This window comes from Sorex araneus, chromosome 5 (assembly GCF_027595985.1).
Source record: "Sorex araneus isolate mSorAra2 chromosome 5, mSorAra2.pri, whole genome shotgun sequence".
Classification (NCBI taxonomy): domain Eukaryota; kingdom Metazoa; phylum Chordata; class Mammalia; order Eulipotyphla; family Soricidae; genus Sorex; species Sorex araneus.
This window is the reverse complement of record NC_073306.1, coordinates 179,342,148-179,361,382: the sequence shown is the minus strand read 5'-3', so window position 1 is coordinate 179,361,382 and position 19,235 is coordinate 179,342,148. Positions and strand designations below refer to the sequence as shown.

Here is a 19,235-nt window from a genome sequence, read left to right as displayed (position 1 = left end):
TATTCTGCTAAGTTCAGGTTGGATCCCCTGAGAACCTATTTAAGAACCTCTGTTCTAGGAACTCTCTGGGAATTGCTTATAGTTTTAAGTAGTTCTTAGGGCAAAATGTTGAAAGCTGTTGGAATGTGTAATAATTGGCTCCTTTCTCTCTCTACCTAGACCACTCTGCTGTATTGCCCTAGCTCCATAGACTTACAGACGCTAGCAGAATGGAACTCCTCCCCTATTAGCCACCAGTTTGATGTGATCAGTCCATCACACATATGGATATTTGCACATGTGACCCAAGGCCAAGACCCATGGATTATTAGTCTCTCTAGTTTTTTAAAGCAAGAAAACCTTCCCAAACACTGCTCTACAGCTGTGAGCTATGCATGGACGTTTGCATACACCAGACTTCAGTCATTGTCCCCCCAAGTTGATATAAAGTAAGTTCTCTTACTCTGTATAAGTTTTTAAATGCCATTTTTCATGATGTGTGTTTGAGAAAGGTTGTTCAGGCTGAAATTCCGTTTAAAAAGTTTCATAATGTTGGTGAAGTAAGGAGGGAGATGACAGGTGTGCAGCATTAGGTCTCATAATCTCTCACCCTGATACATGTAATCTTGTTTTAGAATTGCACCTGTTAATTTACTTAATAACACAGTGCTTGGTATAGTACATACATGTTGAGTGAACTAATAGTGAGTGAAAGTTAATGAGGAGAGGATAGGATGAGTCTCCATGTTTGTAGATGGGTCTTGTGGGAGGAAAAAGTAAAATACGGAGAAATCAAAGTCTGTGACCTCTTCCTGATATTCCCTGAAGGCCCTCTGCTGATAGGGTTCAATGGTAACGTCACTTAATAGTTGTGGTTTGAGGTAGCACTTAGCACTGTCATCCGTTGTTCATCAATTTGCTCGAGCAGGCACCAGAAACGTCTCTTTTTTGATCAAGAATCTTTTTTGATTCTTGGAGGGCCTACCCCATAGCAGTTCTTGGCCTACTCCTGCAAGGGTTCAAGGGAGTGGTGCTTTGGAGACCCTGCGTGGGGACCACCAGGGCCACCCCAGGGGTGCTCTGGGCTACCAGAGCTGCACCTATGATGCTGGGGGTTGGGGAGAGGCCATGGGGTGCCAGGGATCAAACCGGGCCAGGCTTGGATGCACCAAACCCTGCACCTTGCCCTGTACTGGTTCTCTGACCCCTCTATGTTTTCCTTTAATGAAGAGTGATACTTGCCACCTTGTCACCTTGCAAAACACGTATGACCTGATTTGGTCTTATCTAGTCTCCCTATTTTGAGAGATAAGCCCCTTCCCTACAGCCACTCCCAGTGTCCCTTTGCGGCACTGCTTTTCTTCGCCACATGTAGCACCATCTGGCCTGATCTTGTTAGTTTATCCCGCAGAAATTTATCAGAAAACAATTTTTTAAATTTATTTATTGGTGTGTGGGGCTTGGCCCACACCTGGCGGCTCCCAGGGGCAGGCTGCTACTCAGGGTGTGATGTCGGGCATCTTACTCAGGGTTCCCGCCCGCAGAGCATGAGTCGTTACCCTTTGAAGGATCTCCCCTGGCCCTGGGCTTTCTGATGCTGCACTTCCAGTTCCGGAATGAGAATGAAATTCATTTTCACAGGAAAATGAAATTCCTATAATTAAGCACATATTTAAGTGTATAGTGTTGTATGTGATAAAGGGATTTCTTTTTTTGTAGCTAGAACACCCAACACTGCAAGTCATTTCATTTTATAAATTATAACATCTGTAACAATATAAAATATATTAAAAATGTTGTCATGGGCACGTATTTTACTTGGAAGATACTGAAAATGTTGCATGGCGAAAGTGATTCAAACAGAAACGATTTCTCAGGTTTTGTTCTTGAAAGAATTAACGCATTTAAATTAAGGATGCAGAAGAACATACAGTGTAGAAGAGTATCATGTGGTGTGGGGGGTATCCTGTGGTGCTTCTGCGTCAAGCATGTAGAATAAGCTGCAAGATGCTGCCTGGGACAGTGTTAGCTTTGGTCACAGGCTGTTAAAAATGATCACGTGTTGTGTTTTGAGGTTTTTCACGCCAGCATTTTATTCATTGATCTCTGAAGTCACTCCCCTGGTAATGAAAACTCCATACTCACCGTCTCCCCCTCAGCTGCTAGCAATTCACCATTCCATTAAAAGAAAGAAAAAATTTCACTTTTCTGGCAAGCTACCGAGAGTATCTCGCCCACATGGCAGAGCCTGGCAAGGTACCCGTGGTGTATCCGATATGCAAAAACAGTAACAAGTCTCAAGATGGAGACGTTACTGGTGCCCGCTCGAGCAAATTGATGAGCAATGGCATGACAGTGACAGTGACATTGTTTTGGAAGTTGACTGCGGCATTTGCATCTGCCCGTGTCCCCTCCTCCCCGCAGTAGCCCCATCAACGCGAAGAAAGTGAGCACGGCCGCGAGCAGCGACTCGTACGTGGGGCTGTGGAGGAACTACCTGCTGCTGTGCTGCAGCGCGGCCAGCGCGGCCGCCACCTCGTCCACAGGCTCCGTGCGCTGCTCTCCCCCCGAGACGCTGGCGTCCACCCCCGACAGCGGCTACTGCATCGATCCCAAGGTGAGACCCCGCTCGGCCCTGCCCAGGAGACTCGTCCCCGAAGCTCCCTTTCGGGCTTCCATGGGCAACTCACGGGCACCAGGCCTGTCCGTCATTCTTCATCCGGGAAATGGGTCCCTGCTCATTGGCTGATCACTAGCGTTGTCACTGTATTTTTCATGTTTCAACCCCTGCCTCCCCTTTTTCCCCCTTGACTGTGTCCTGTCACCCTCACACTTCTCGGGGTCCCAAAGGAATCTGTTTGTTCTCAACCGGTTTCCTTCCTGTGCCCACCCCACTCACCCACCCTCTGTCATTCCCACCCCCCATTTATGTGATTTTCACCTGCCCTGCTCCCCTTGGAATATCCTGGGGCCCCACAGAGGCCATATGGCCTCTATTTATTTTTTTGGGGGGGTAACATTGCTTTTTGGGTCACACCCAGTGATGCAGGTCCTGGCTCATGCACTCAGGAATTAATCCTGCCAGTGCTCGGGGCATCGTATGGGATGCTGGGAATCCAACCTGGGTCGGCCGCATGCAAGGCAAACTCCCTACCCGCTGTGCTATTGCTCTAGCCTCCCCCCCTCCAATCATACGGCCTTTAGGTCATTTAAATACCTTTCTAGCTTTCCCATAAATTATGTCGTGATAAAGGTGATGCTTGATAAGGACAGTTCTACAACCTTTTGGCATAACACGCAAAGCATTAGAAGCTGGTTAATGAAATTAAAGCAAAAACAAAACAAAAACACAAGATCTGGGTTGGCGTCAAAAGGTAAGACCGATGAGTCTTTGGGAAGTGATTTTGTTTGACTTTTTCGGCTCAAGACAGACTGATGGATGGAATCAGTCTGTTAAATGGCAGAGCCTTAAAGAATTTAAGAGGCCCACGAAGCCAAGTTCATGAGGGAACTCGCAGGGAATCATTGCACAGAGCATTTTGATATCATGTGCACCGCAGGTGGGAGTTGGAGATAACCACTTGTCCTTGGCCAAGTGTTGTCGAATTGTCAAATTACCGAGCTGATGAACTGTAGCCAGGGCCGCTGACAACTGTGTTTCTTTCCAGATTATTGCCGTCCCATCCCCCTCGTCCCTGTTTAAGCACATAGTTCCAATGATGCGCTCTGAGAGTATGGAAATCACGGAATCCCTTGTTCTAGGTCTTGGCAGGACCAACCCAGGAGCGTTTAGGTAACTGTCTTCCTCTGTTGGTGCACCAAAGCAGCGAAACTGGCTGCATGGGAAAGGGGTGAGAAAAGACTAATCCAGAGAGTTGCACGTGAGCCTGACCTCTTAAGGCATTCCATTGATTTCAGCCTGTATTTCCTCCTTTGGGTTGAGCAGATAAACTACATTTTCTTCATGGAATTATTATGAAAATTAGATACATTATACTTAATCTGAAAATTAAAGAATCATGCAAATGTTTGATATTTTTATTCCTATGGGGTTTTTTTTCCCCCACAGTTACTCTTGGTCTGTTGGTGAAAGCAGTAGTCTTTCCCCTTACTCAAAGGATTTTTAAAAGAAAGAATTTATGTGTATATTCAGATTTCTGTGATATAATAAAGCAGACCTTCTAGTGTGTTTTGTTACTGCCTACTGGGCCCTGCATTTTTCCCCTTGTCCTTGGGTCACCACTAAGTGATACTTGATGTTTTTGTCTCATATGACATGTATAACTGAGCATAGTTTGATGAATTGGGTTGTATCTATAGGTGTGGGATAGATAGTACCCATATAAGTTAAGTTTTGAAAGGGTAATTTTTTTTACAAGTAAATGCATTCTATGATAGTAGGAAAAATGGGATGCAAAGTGATCTCTTTCTTAAGAGCAGCCAAATTCCCATGAATAGGAATAATTCTGAGGCAGATGTTTTATTTGATCATAGGGAAGGGTGTGGGCCACACTGGCACTGCTCAGGGCGTATGCCTGGCTTTGTGCTCAGGGCTGTCGCTTGTGCCTCGGGCATCATATATGGTGTTGGGGATTGACCCTGGGTTGAACCATGAGCCCTGCAGGGTGTTGCTCAAAAAACTAAACAAAGACAGCCCCCCCCAAAAAAAATTGTAAATAATTTTTCTAATGTTTAAAAACCTTTTACACAATGCATTTGTGTCACTAATAGATATCTTCAATCATCAGTATGGCATAATTTCTTTATATTTGCATGAGTTAGAATATTTTTATTGTTTAAACCAAATTTACCAAATGTTTTATAAAATTCAAAGCGTGGAAAATATGCATGAATATTACCGGTATTTTTTAATATTAATAATTTTAATATCACATATATCTGCTTCCTTGTGATGATTTGCTTCATATACTATAAAGGCATATGAAAACAATTATAAATTTTTTAATTGTATTTAATTTGATTTAAAACAATTGGAGTAGGGATTACATTTGTCTGTATCATGATGTTGATATATATATATATTTGCATGTGTCGGATTGTATGTGGTTAAATGTCAGTAAAAAAGTTTATTATTTTTCTTGCAGGGAACTTATAGAGGAATTGCACCCCATAATTAAAGAAGCACTCGAAAGAAGGCCAGAGGCAAGTTATGTTGTTTTCTTTTGCTAAATATTTGCCACTTATTTGTCTTCTGTATGCCATATATTTAAACCATTATTATTGTCAGGTTTCAAGCCACTTCGAGAAACCCCAGGTCTGGCAGGACAGATGGACATTTAGAACTTGGTGATCATAGTGTTTCACAAACCCAGAGCCCTGGGAAAGACGCTCTGTGAGCTTCAGAGTGAAAATTCCCCTGTTCTGCCTATGGGGCCCATGTATTCAGATCACTGCAGTGGATTCTGAAGCTTGTTCTTCAACAGATAAGCAAAATAAATAAATAAAGATACTCTAGGCAGCAAAATGACAACCTTTATGAACTTGACAAAATAATTTGGATTTGCAAGGATTCCTGTGACTGTTCTGGGGAAAGAGGGTAATTGAGTAGGAGAGCAAGATGTCAGCTATATCATGAGAGATTTGGGGTTTCAGCTTTGCCCATCAGGCCAGTGGTCCTCTTATGTCAGTAGCATCAAAAAATAACCCAGCAAACTTAATAAAAATACAGTTTTGAGAGCTGGAGGTGCAGTCTAGTGAATGGACACTAGTCTTGTACCCTGCTGGCCAGATCTGTTCCCCAGCACTCCCCTAGGCCCTCTAGGCCCCACCAGGAATGATTTTTTTAGCACAGAGTAAATCCTAAATACTACCAGGTAGGCCCCCTCCCCCCAAAAAAGAAACCAAAAATAGATTTCTGAGCCTACTGATTGATACTCTTTGGAATGGAGCCCAGAAATCTGTTTCTTTCATTTTTCAGCACCTGAAAGAAATATGATATAGAACATTGTATGTGAATCAGCTGCTATTAATGTCAGCAATTCACTGACGAATTTAAGAAAGAAAAGGGGTTGAGTTGAGGAGAGGGTAACAAGAGAAACGATAGCTACTGTTTCAGAGACTTTATACCCTTACATATCTAGTAATTCTTTATTCCCTTTTTCTCATTTATTCCTTAAAGAGATGGGGTCCCCGTTTAGTAATTGATTTGGTTTTTGTTTCTGAACAATCATTTTGGCTTCTAGGCAGGGTGATGTACTATAGGGAATTAGGACTGGAAAAAAATGAAGTACCAGTATTTATATCTGTCAGTTTCAGAAGCTAAGGTCCTCCTAGAAGTAATCTGTGATGTACAAGACACTCAGAATGTATAGTGCCGGGGCTGGAATGATCGCACAGTGGATAGGGCATTTGCCTTGCACGCAGTTGACCTGGGTTCAACCCCCCACATCCCGTATGGTCCCCTGAGCACCGCCAGAAGTAATCCCTGAGTGCTTGAGCCAGGAGTAATCCCTGTGCAACTCCGGGTGTGATCCAAAAAAGGGGAAAAAAAGCCAGATTATATAGTGCCGAGTGTGTGAACTTTAATGCTGTCTCCTGTGCAGAGACAAAGGGAAATCAGGTCAACTAAAACTTTGTATAAATTCTCAGACTGTTAAAAATAATCCCATTTAACATGAATGGCAGTATAGTTTTAAAAGAGTGAAAAAAAACCCAGCAAATCTAATGAATTGTTTATTAGCAAATTGGACTGTTTCTGCAAAGTAGAAAACTAGATTGTTAGAAAGTAAAAGAATAATAAACATCCATTGCTGCATGTCAAGAAAATCACATAGCGAATGTGGTACAATGAAGTTTTTGAAGAAATTAATATAAATCTTTATGTTACTCCTATAATATTGCACTTAGAGGCAGAATTCACTTTAGATATTAGGATTATTAACTGTTATATATGCAGCTATTAACTAGTTCTTTATATTTAGATCCTAGTAAACGTATATTACTATGTATACTATGATAGTCAAGGGAATTTCTTTTTATGATTTGATATCTACTTACTTCTGTTGCTAAAATTATTAGAGAATAAACTTTGGTGAATACAAAACTGTAGGGTATTTCCACTCCTCTACAAGATGTTTGTATTGTTGGGAAGACCTGATGGATTCTTGGCCATTGACTGAGGACAACTTACTAACTGCTTTAGTTCTTCTAAGGCTGTTGGGTTGGCAGATCACCAGCTTAACTAGAGAGTGTGACTGTCTCTGCACTCAGTGGGGTGTCATGTCATAAAATGCCGTGGGATTTTATTTGGGTCATTGATTTCATGACCACACGTCTCTCCCAGATTGCTCCATCCACATTACATTGCACATGCAAGCTAATTTTGATAGGCAGAGAAACTCTTAAGATACTCCCATAATTCTTTCCAAGTTGTACCAGTAAATTCCCTGTCCACTTCCCTGAAAGATTTTCAGTGAATATCTCCGTGTCTTTGGAACAGAACATGAAACGGCGCAGGCGTCGAGATATTTTACGAGTACAGCTGGTACGAATATTTGAACTGCTGGCAGATGCTGGTGTCATTAGCCACAGGTTGGTGCTGGATTCTTAATTTCAGAATTTTCGAATGTTGAAGAGAGTATGTCTTTTTCTCATGAAGTATATAAACCAGAAAAGAAGTGTCTTTGCTACCCAAACCCTCCTACATCACTGGAAACACTAATCACCAGTTAAAGGTACATGTCGTACACTAAGCAGCAGGTAAAGAGGATATTAGAAAATCCACCTCTATTCCAGCTTGCATCGTGGTATGTGCTGTAATCCAGAAAAACAGGCAAGTAATATAGCCTTTTTGTGTGTGATGAATGGACTAGTACTGAGTTTCTAGGTTTCATTTCGTTTGGGGGCTATCACCCAGAGTGGTCCTTGGGGGACCGTGTGCAGTGCTGGAGCGCAGACTTGGTCTGGCCCTGTGTGAGGCCGGAGCCCTTCCTGGCCCCTCTCTTCCCTCCCTGTAAAGACCTGCTTGTGGTCTTGTGGGGAGAGATCACATATGTCAAGGCTAATTGCATTTTTTTAGTGGGGGCGGGGGTCTTCTAGGAAGTGCTCCGGAGACCCAGGGACACTCACCGAGGATGCAGTGCTGCTACTCTGGGCCTGCGGTGCTGGGGGGAGCGTGTGGTGCTGGGAAACTGGATCCCAGGAGTGGATCTGGGCCTCGCCCCTCCCAGGCTCACCCCTGCCGGCTGTGCTGACTCCTGCCCTATTTGGGTCTTTTCCCCCCCTTTTTTAAGTATTAAAAAGAATTTCATGGTTTTCAGGTTTAGTCTAATCTATTCTGGGAGAAATGGCGGAATCCACAACCATCATCCACAGCTGTTCCCACCCTTCACAAGGATAAGCGCTAAACCTGGGCGGCTGTTGCGGTGAGAGTGTCTGGCTCAAGGCCAGCCCAGGGGCCGGAGCGATAGCACAGGGGGTAGGGTGTTTGCCTTGCACGAGGCCGACCCGGGTTCGATCCCCGGCATCCCATATGGTCCCCCAAGCACCGCCAGGAGTAACTCCTGAGCATCGCTGGGTGTGACCCAAAAAGCAAAAAAAAAAAAAAAAAAAAAAGACCAGCCCAATGCTATTGCCTGACTATTAACGGAGAAAAAAAAATTTCTTTGCTCTGTGTCCAGGACGGAAGGCCTGGGCTGGGGTGGGAGCTGTGAGGAGTGGAGTAGTTCCTGCAGCAGGGACCTGGCCCTCGCCCGCTTCTCACCTCCCGTCTTGAGCAGCAAAAGCTTTGACAAGTGCTGTAACTGTAGATTTGCTTAGGACGAGGTCGGCCGTTGGCTTGGGGCTGGGAGCCGGCCCAGAGGGTCGAGGGGCATGCTGTGTGTGTCCAGGTCCCAGATGTAGTCTCCAGCACCTCCCGGTCCCCCTGCCGCTGCCAGCTTTGACCCAGGTTCCCCTGGCGCTGCTAGGTCAGAGCAGCATCATAGCACTGCTGCCGTGAGCCCCGTGGAGCGAGCCGGCGCTGGCCGTAGGAGCCCCTGAGCACTGTGTGGGGGCCCCCTAATGAAGAAACCGTTGATTTACTTCTATAAATAAATAAACAGGGCTGGAGCGGTTGCACAGCGGGCAGGGCGTTTTTGCCTTGCATGCTGCAGACCCAGGTTCGATTCCTCTGTCCCTCTCAGAACCCGGCAATCTGCCGAGAGTATCCCGCCTGCATGGCAGAGCCCAGCAAGCTACCCGTGACGTATTCGATATGCCAAAAACAGTGACAACAAGTCTCACAATGGAGATGTTACTGGTGCCCGCTCGAGCAAATCGATGAGCAGCGGGATGACAGTGACGCATCATTCTTTTTTCTGTTCCCCACAGTGTGAGAGAGCAGAATCTTTTCTGTTTGCTTCCAGAAATGAACAGCTCAGTACGCCCGTGTCTGTGGGTTGCTCTTAATGTGCTGTAATGGGTGTGAGCGGGGCTCCTCGAATGGTACGATTTGGGAGTCCGCAAGGCCAAGGCCTGTGTAAAGTGTAACTGCAAAAGCTAGACTCGCTGTTGGCAGTAAGAAGCACATAGTCCATTCTCTTTTTTTAAATTTTGGTCTTGGTATTTTTTTTTTAAACAGAAATGTAAGATACTGGTATTGGAGACTATTTTCCTGGTTAAGGAAAAAAGATGAGTTCTGAAGAGCATCCTGACAGGAGTCTTTGCTTCATTCACTCGGTTACTCCTGTGAGCCTGATCACAGACTCGGTGATAATTGGTTCATTGAGTGAAAATTTTGGCTTAACCTGCACTGCAGTTTTTGAAATAGGTTTCCCACTCATTGATAGGTCACAAACCAGAGTTTAAAAACTCTCATGAAAAAAATAAAGGGAAAAAATTCGTTCAACAATTTTTATTGCTGTAGACAATTATTTTTAATATATTATCATTGTGACTCATTCTTATTTCCCTGGTTTTAGGATATTTATGAGAAGCTCTTTGCATTTACTATTTTTTTTTTCCTTTTTGGGTCTCACCCGGCGATGCACAGGGGTTACTCCTGGCTTTGCACTCAGGAGTTACTCCTGGCGGTGCTCAGGGGACCATATGGGATGCTGGGGATTGAACCCGGGTCGGCCGCGTGCAAGGCAAACGCCCTACCCGCTGTGCTATCACTCCAGCCCCAACATTTACTATTTTTTTAAAAGTGCTTTTGGCATTATCTATTTTAGGGTCCCAGGAGCCAGTGCCAGTGGTAGAACACATAATGAGCATACATGAGGTCCTGAGTTTGGTCTCTGACACGGCATGGCCCCCAAGAATCACTGGATGTGGCCAGGTCACCCCCTACCACAAGGCACTGCACAGTCAGGCCTGAGCACCACTGGGGTGGTCCCTCTGAGGAATAAATAAAAATCAGCTGAGACTGCATGGTTTTGAATTTATGGTTGGTCCAGCTCCCTGGATTTATGGATTAAATTTGGGTTTAGGGTATAGTGCCGCAGGCCAGAGTAAACTGGCTCTTGCCAGTGGGCTGTGAGTTGCACAGTGCAAGGACAAGAGAACCAGCTTGGGGAGCAGCTCACTGACTGAGCACCAGCCTTGGCCTGAGTGAGGCCCACGGTCTGATCCCTGGCACTGCCTGGGCCCAGGGGTGCCACAGGGCCAGGCAGAGCCTCCACACGCAGCCTGGTGCGGTCCCCAAACCAAAAATAAAACCACATTGTAGAAAACACAAACACAATAAGGAACAGCTGATCAAAATAAAGAAAAGGTAATAGGATAGCCAGTCATTTGTACAGCACTTAGACTGCGCCTTTCGTGTTTGTGATTTATATCTTTAAATCACAAATAAAGTGGATTTATTATCCACTAAAGTGGATGCTTGGTCCTACTCAGTAGTTGCTGGGGTGTAAGACTGGAATCAAGATTTCTGATTAATAAAAAGAAGCCTGTCCAGTCCTTCTTCCCAGAAACAGACGCCTTGTCTCGGAGAGTCTCATTATAGGTTCTGAAGGCAAATCCATAAATCTTGACGGAAGATTGGGAAGCCTGTACCCTTGAATTTTCTTAAATTCCTGAATCCTTGATAGTACCTTTCTCCAGTTCACTTGCTATTTGATGATGTTTTACAAACATGCAAAAATGCATGCAACCATAAGAAGGTATAGAGGTGGTCAGATTTCTGGCCTCCTGATTCCATAGTGCCTCATCGTTCCTTATTTTGAAAACTCCTTACTTGTCTACCTTGACAGAGACAATAACATCTGACACTTGAGTTGATAAAAGTTAGAGATGAAATTTCAGTAGCACTTCCTTGATTAAGCATCTATTTTTATATTTAAGCAAAAATCATTTTTATTTTATCTTAGTATATTCTGTTGTTTACTCCCAAGACCAGGCAAAGTAAAATATGTGTATCAGATGAGCAAGTTAGTTACTTGCTCATTTGAAGAATTTTAGGTCACATTTTCTTTATCGGTTCTTGTCTTCAATCTTTTCAGTGCAAGTGGTGGCCTTGATAATGAAACACATTTCCTCAACAACACTTTGTTGGAGTATGTAGATTTAACTAGACAGCTCCTGGAAGCAGAAAATGAAAAAGACTCGGACACCCTGAAGGATATACGATGCCATTTCAGTGCCTTAGTGGCGAATATCATTCAGAATGTTCCAGGTAGTATTTCAGCTTCTTCAACTTCTTTGGATTTTAAAGACTACATCATGGTTTTGTTCTTCCCCTCCCTCCCTGTAGGTTTTATGATCTAAATTGTTCACATACTGGAAAAATATGTCCTAGATGGCAAGAGTTTGTTTTTCCTTTGAATTCCTGTCCGCAGTTAGAAATCAAGGAGCAATTCACCAGAGATTCTCCTCTGTAATCAAGACACTGACGTTGACAGCTCAAAAGTAATCAAAAGAAACAGCTCTTTAGAGAACTTTGTTCCAGACACAATGAGCAGAGGGGATAATGTTCCAAATACTAATTTGAGACTAGAATTTAAAACACCCCTGGGTTTCGGGAGAAGGGGGTGTGTGAGGGAACGAAGGATGCGGTGTTCTTGGTTCCTTTCACCACTGTGTCACAGTGATCCAGCACTCTGCCCCAGGTGAAGATTAAAGCAGAAAGAGGGTTGCTCTACGCCATCACATTGACTATTCTTATCATTATTGTTTTTGAATCACCGTGAGATACACAGTTACAAAGCTTTTCACAGTTGGGTTTCAGTCCTGCAATGTTCCAACACCCATCCCTTCATCCCTTCACCAGTGTACGTTTCACACCCCCAGTGTCCTGCTTCCCTCACGCCCTCCTCCCCACAGCCTGCTGCTATGGCAGGCACTTTTCTTCTTTCTCTCTAGACAGGAGAGAGAGATGGGCAGTATAGTTTGCAATACAGGTACTGAGAGGTTATTATGTTTGTTCCTTTGCCTGCTTTCAGCACACAGTTCTTATCCGGAGAGATTATTTCCAACCGTCATTGTCACAGTGATCCCCTCTCTAACCCGCCCTCCTTCTCCCCCAGCACTTGAGACAGCCTCCCAATTGTGGACCAGTCCTCCCGGCCCTTGTTTCTACTGTCCTTTGAGATTTAGTCTCATACTATATATTTTTGAAAAGCATAGTATGTCATCACATTTTTGAAAGGTAAAATTATCTACAAACCTAAGATATAAACATGGCTACCGCCTTTGATAAACTGTGTAAATACAAATGATTCTTTCTCTTTCTAAAAATAGTTAAAATGGTTTTTATTATCTTGAAAAGCATATGCAAACAGCTGAATTTTAAAATAGGTGGATGTTTGCATTTTATAAAAGGGCTATAAATACTTCTTTCAAGTGAGGGACCCTGTTTGAATGTTAGGAGCAAGTCCTATTTAGAGGAAAAGAACAGTTTTCCCCTTCCAAATTTTCAGATCCGAAACTCAATAATGTACAGTTAATTTAGTCCACACTGATCATTGTATTCACTGTTAAGTTTTTCCAATAAGAATAGATGCAGAAAATATGTAGAACAGAATTTTAAAGTGAAGAATCTTTGGAGCTCATCTAAACCAGTGGGTTTTATTTTCCAAATTGTATTGTTTCTCAGAGTCTTCAAGTTGGAATTATTATTCCTGTTGCGATAGCACAGCGGTTGGGCATTCGCCTTTCACGCGGCCCACCCATGTTCGATTCCTCTGCCCCTCTCGGAGAGCCTGGCAAGCTACCCGTGGCGTATTGGATATGCCAAAAACAGTAACAACAAGTCTCACAATGAGAGACGTTACTAGTGCCCGCTTGAACGAATCGATGAGCAACAGGATGACAGTGACAGTGACAGTGATTCCTGTTGCTGGACTGGAGCGATAGCACACTGGGTAGGGTGTTTACTTTGCATGCAGCCAACTGGGGTTCAATTCCTCTGTCCCTCTTGGAGAGCCCGGCAAGCTACTGAGAGTATCCTGCCCGCACAGCAGAGCCTGGCAAGCTACCTGTGGCGTATTTGATATGCCAAAAACAGTAACAACAAGTCTCACAATGGAGACGTTACTAGTGCCCACTCGAGCAAATCAATGATGATGAACAATGGGATGACAGTGCTACAGTGCAGTGCACTGTTTCTCAGAGCCTAGGGATTGAATGGTTCCATTGGGAAGGGTTTAGTCCTCCCTGTGTCTCTTTGTCTATGTAGACTCCATGCCCTGATCCTTTTGTAAAGAGAGCTGTGTTGCTGAAAACAGCCAGCCGGTCGAAGTGTGGTTCTGACTCCACCCTGCAGGTGGCGCTGTGACCAATGCCATGAATTTTCTGCCTCTCTAGCTCACGTGAACCTCCGTGTAACCCCGCCCCCCCTTGCTGCTGTGCTCACATAGAATATAATGAGATCAGTAACTGGGAAGGTTTGGGGTGGGCTAACATGAAAACTTTCTTTTAAACTACATATTCAGTAGCAAGTTGCATGCATGTTGAAGTAATAGGAATTAAATTTTCCCATCTATTTTTCATATGCAGTGCATCAAAGAAGAAGTATTTTTCCTCAACAGAGCCTTCGTCACAGTCTGTTTATGCTGTTCAGTCACTGGGCTGGTCCTTTCAGCATCATGTTTACTCCCTTGGACAGATACAGTGATAGAAATATGCAAATCAACAGACACCAGTACTGTGCACTGAAGGTATTACCTAGGAATCTCCTTCTTCTTTCTCATGTTAAGAGTAATATTTTTCTTTCGGGAACTTGTATATAAAGGTGAGAGGGAACTTTTCATCATATCTAAAACTGCCAGAATATGTATTTTCCTGCCACATTGAAGCACTTACAGTGTAAATTCATTTAAAGTCATAAAAGTTGTAGAATTAACTCAGATTTGAATGCTGTTTTCAAGAACTGAGTGTTGGCTCACAGAAGTACCTAATTTTTTTCCCCTCTTTAAGTGCTTTCTCTTATGAACTCTCTTCTCACCTCCCCTCCTTCTCCCTTTCCCTCCCTCTCCCTTTCCCTCCCCTCCCCTCCTTCCCTCCCTTCCTCTCCCTTTCCCTCCCCTCCCCTCCTTTCCTCCCTTCCTCTCCCTTTCCCTCCCCTCCCCTCCCTTCCCTCTGCTCCTCACCCTCTCCCTTTCCTCTCCTCCTGTTCAAACCCCATGACTAATTTGGTATCAAGATATGTATTTACTATCCATGGTATAAGTATATCTCTTAGTTTCAAAAATTGCTGTTATACTTTAATTTGCCAAGAGAGAAAAACAGATAGAGTGGCTCTTTAAGCATGGGTAAAGACAGCCCGCCTCTTCTGGTAAAGCAGCCGACATTCGACCTCTGAAATGTTTTAAGTGTAATTCTGATATTATTGTTTGAAGGCTATGTCTGCTGTACTGTGTTGTGGCCCTGTTGCAGATAATGTAGGACTTTCATCAGATGGCTATTTGTACAAATGGTTGGATAACATTTTGGACTCTCTGGACAAAAAGGTAATTATAACAAGCCCGCTAGCGTTGTCTGAGTTGGCCCAGGTGATGGGTGGAGCTCAGGGACCCCCGAGTTCATTTCCAGCATTGCTGCCTCTGCCCTCAGCATGGGTGTGGCCCTGGTGGCAGCAAAGCATCACGCCCCCCAGGAACACCCCATCAGAATATTGGATGAGTTATCATTGCATCATTTGGAGTTGTCGTATATCACCTGCTAAAAATAGTAATGTTAGGTCATTACTCAGATTTTTGCATAGTCATGTGCAAAAATTTATGTTTAGGATAGCATCATCTAAAAAATTTCAAATCATTATTAGCCATTCACTTGAATAATTTAAAAACTCCTTTTACATTATAGGATTAAGATAGCAAAATGTATCTCACAATAAGGTTCTGAGTCTATGAATTAAATATTAATGTAGAATACATTGTGCTCCCTGGAGAATTATGTTGGTCACCGTGTTTAATTTCATTTAGGGGCCACAGACCAATTAATCATTCTTTCGTATCCTTTTTATGCTCATACAGAAAACCAAGTTAAAATAGGACTGCAAGGGGCTGGAGTGATTGAACAGTGGGTAGGGCATTAGCCTTGCACACGGCCGACCCAGGTTCAATTTCCAGCTTCCCATATGGTCCCCTGAGCACCACCAGGAGTAATTCCTGAGTGCAAAGCCAGGAGTAACCCCTGTGCATTGCTGGGTGTGACCCAAAAAGTAAAAAAAAAAAAAAAAGGACTGCAAATTTTTTCCCTTCAGAGTAATTTTTCTCTTGTGCTGTTAAAAACATGAACAAAGTTTGAGAAAAATAACTGGAGTGTTTTACAACTCGAGTCTCCTGAATCTCTGAGTCCCTGTTTCCTTGCTCCCCCCGCCTGGGGGGCGCAGCTGGGAGACAGTCTTGTGCAGAGTCAGAGTCCAAGGCGAGTTGGTCCATGCCTTTGTTATGGGAACAGAATTCATCGAAGAGCTGGACAAAAGGATGCTGGGGTTTTGTGGTTAAGTACAAGCACTGCATGTGACCTCGCCGTGAGGCACCCGTTCTGTGGCCTGTGACCGTCTCTCCCTGGCAATGTCTCGACCGTAGGTTCATCAGCTGGGCTGTGAGGCAGTCACGTTACTGCTGGAGCTGAACCCGGATCAGAGCAACCTGATGTACTGGGCTGTGGATCGCTGTTACACGGGCTCCAGGAGGGTGGCCGCCGGCTGCTTTCGCGCCATTGCCAACGTCTTCCAGAACAGGTACCGCATACTCAGCCACGGTGCCATAGATGATGTTGTTTAAAACAAGTCCTTTTGAATTCTGGACTATGAAGAGATCAGTATTTCACTTTCCTTAAATGGAAATAAATCTTTTGGCGAGAGTAAGAATGAGGATCGCTGTGCATCTGTTGTAACTTTGACCTTTTTTTAAAAAAAAAGCCATCCCCCCCGCCCCTCCCCCCATAAGATTAACAGCTGCGTGCCTGCCACCGTGCACTCATGCCACATTCATTCACGGGTGTGAAAGCCTCACAGTATTATTCAGCTCATGTTGAACATTTGTCCCCAGGGATTATCAGTGTGACACGGTGATGCTCCTGAACCTGATCCTGTTTAAAGCAGCTGATGCCTCTCGGAGTATCTATGAAGTTGCCATGCAACTTTTACAGGTTGGTAGACAGAGTCGCAATCGAGATGTCTTTTAAATTCCAGCATTTAATAATGCTCCAATAACCTACTCTTGCTTTGAAAATATACTGTTGTCTAGTTCCCTCCCTCCCTCCCTTCCTATATGGGATGCTAGGAATCAAACCCGGCTCAGCCACATGCATGGCAAAAGCCCTATCCGCTGTGCTATTGCTCCAGCCCCTCCCTTTCTCAGTGAGATATGGCATCTGTTTATTGTCACCAGAAATTGGACAAATGGGAGTTGGAACAGTAGTACAGCAGGTAGGGTACTTGCCTGGCACACAGCCGATTCGGATTTGATTCGCAGCTGCTCATCTGGACACCCACGTCTGCAAGAAGGGATCCTGAGGGCAGAGCCAGTAATCCCTGATCGCCACTGGGTGCGGTGCCCCCTGCCTCACAAAAGAAAGAAATAGGACACAGATGGCCTGGTCGTCTTGTAAATAGCACAGACTGTTCGGAAGTGCGTTGCAGTGTGATTACTTGTAATGCCCCAGACACCTGTGTGTGTTTGAAAGGATTCCCCCAGGCCAGGTGGTTGGGGTGTATGTGTGCATGCTATGAATTCTCATCATCAAGTAAGGGTGTGAGAGAAAAGGGAGAAGTAATTTGCTCTCTAACTTTGTATGATTTTTCCTCATTAGATTGATAACCCACAAAATTTACTTACCAAGCACACAAATACGTAATTACTATAAAAAGTTGAACTAACTGATAATGGTGTAGGCTTCACTGATAACTTAGGGTTAAGGATGAAATTTTAGGGTGCCAGAGCCTTAGCACAGCGGGTAGGCCGCTCGCCTTGCATGTGGCCAACCTGGGATTGATCCCAGCATTCCATATGGACCCGTGAGTACTGCCAGGAATAATTCCTGCATGCAGAGCAGGTAATCCCTGAGCACTCCTGGAAGTGGCCACAAAACAAAACAATGTAATTTAAATGGATGCTGATATTCAAAGTGTTCAAAGTGGTAGCACTGGTGTGGACCATATAGGGGATTAATATTTTGTGTTTTATTAAGGAAAGTTCATTAGTATCTGTAATGTCAGAGAAACTTTCAGTCTGAGTTCCATATTTAGTCTTTCAAGAACCTAGTTCTTTTTGAAAAAAAATTAACTTTTATAATTTATATATATAGGTGTGTGTGTGCACATGTACACAAGTGCACAGGTTATTATTTTTTTATTTGGGTGGCATGAGCTTTCCTGGGGATTGACCCCAGGGCCTTACAGATATAAGGCATGTGCTCTACCTCACAGCCCCTCCCCGCCCCAACCCTATATCTGACTAAAAAAGTGTTCATTCTCCTCCAGTAACTATATTCAGTTGCTGAATTTATTTTCAAACTAAACTAGTATCCTAGTTTAATAGCCTACTGAATTGTAACAAATCGTGTCCTAAATTATAGCTAGCACACTAGTTGTATCCTACTAATTGTAACAAATTGGCTCGGTTTTGGTTTTGGTTTTGGTTTTGTTTGGGGATGGGGCGGCCATACCCAGCAATGCTCAGGGCTTACTCCTGGCTCTGCACTCAGAAATTACTCCTGGAGGTGCTGGTGGCGGGACCTTTGGGATGCCGGCATCAAACCCATCAGGGCAAGGCAAATGCCCTCTCTGCTGTACCATCATGCCGCCTCCAGTCATGGCTTTAAACACCAAGTGTAAATCCTTTTCAACAGTCCTTGCACCATTGCATGTCTTCAGAAATTAATATATAAAAATATTGATGATTTCAAAACTGCAATTCTATTGGGAGTTGTCATTTTCTTTTAATCGTTGATATTTCAAGGAACCATTAAAATACATTTTTTTTAAATGTTGGTTTTTTTTATTTTTTTTTTATTTTTTATTAGTGAATCACTGTGAGGGTACAGTTACAGACTTATACATTTTTGTGCTCATGTTTCCCCCATACAAAGTTCGAGAACCCATCCCTTCACCAGTGCCCATTCTCCACTACCAGTAAACCCAGCATCCCTCCCAGCCTCCCCAGTCCCGTCTCCCCCCACCCCACACTGCCACTATGGCAAGGTATTCCCTTTTGGAACCATTAAAATATTAAGTTGATGAAATTGCATCCCTGTAGATCCTGGAACCGAAGATGTTTCGCTATGCTCACAAATTGGAGGTTCCGAGAACAGATGGAGTCCTCAGCCAGCTGTCTCCTCTGCCACATCTGTATTCTGTCTCGTACTACCAGCTGTCTGAGGAGCTGGCTCGGGCTTACCCCGAGCTCACTCTCGCCATGTTCTCAGGTATGGTCAGGAGCGGGGGAGGTATATCCCTTAGCAATCATTTCTAAACTGCTTTCAGGAGCGTTTAAGGATACGCTCTCCTACTTTGAATCAAAACCAAATACCCTCATATAAGAAGATTTGGGTTGAGCCACACTGCGGTGCTCAGGGGAGACTCCTGCCTCTGGGCTCAAGTACCCAGGGTGCTACTGGCTGGGTGCTCAGGAATGAAGTGCATTGGGGGTTGAACCCAGGTTTCCGTCTGCAAAGCATGCATTATGGTGCCTCCAGGTCTGACCCTTGAATTTTCTTCTTTAATATAAACTCTTCATACTCGCCTCTCATGATAATTCAGGTCTCCTGCTAATTTAATGAAGCCCTTTGAGGGCTTCACATACACACATCCCCCTCCTCTCCAGCTCACCTAATGAGGGGGTGAGAGGGGCTTTGTGTGCAGTTGA

The 19,235-nt window shown here is 44.1% G+C and overlaps 1 protein-coding gene across 7 annotated transcripts in view; it reads left to right on the top strand.

The window, feature by feature from the left end:
- Positions 1 to 19,235, top strand: part of FRYL (FRY like transcription coactivator) — a 257,153-nt gene that overhangs the window by 168,388 nt on the left and 69,530 nt on the right. For all 7 annotated transcript variants that reach the window (XM_055138113.1, XM_055138111.1, XM_055138109.1 and 4 more), the window contains 11 exons: positions 160 to 428; positions 2,404 to 2,596; positions 3,648 to 3,772; positions 5,085 to 5,142; positions 7,439 to 7,530; positions 11,424 to 11,596; positions 13,918 to 14,078; positions 14,760 to 14,870; positions 15,954 to 16,108; positions 16,419 to 16,518; positions 18,627 to 18,795. In XM_055138113.1, the coding sequence (XP_054994088.1) occupies positions 160 to 428; positions 2,404 to 2,596; positions 3,648 to 3,772; positions 5,085 to 5,142; positions 7,439 to 7,530; positions 11,424 to 11,596; positions 13,918 to 14,078; positions 14,760 to 14,870; positions 15,954 to 16,108; positions 16,419 to 16,518; positions 18,627 to 18,795 (1,606 nt within the window). The remainder of the gene's footprint in view (positions 1 to 159; positions 429 to 2,403; positions 2,597 to 3,647; positions 3,773 to 5,084; positions 5,143 to 7,438; positions 7,531 to 11,423; positions 11,597 to 13,917; positions 14,079 to 14,759; positions 14,871 to 15,953; positions 16,109 to 16,418; positions 16,519 to 18,626; positions 18,796 to 19,235) is intronic.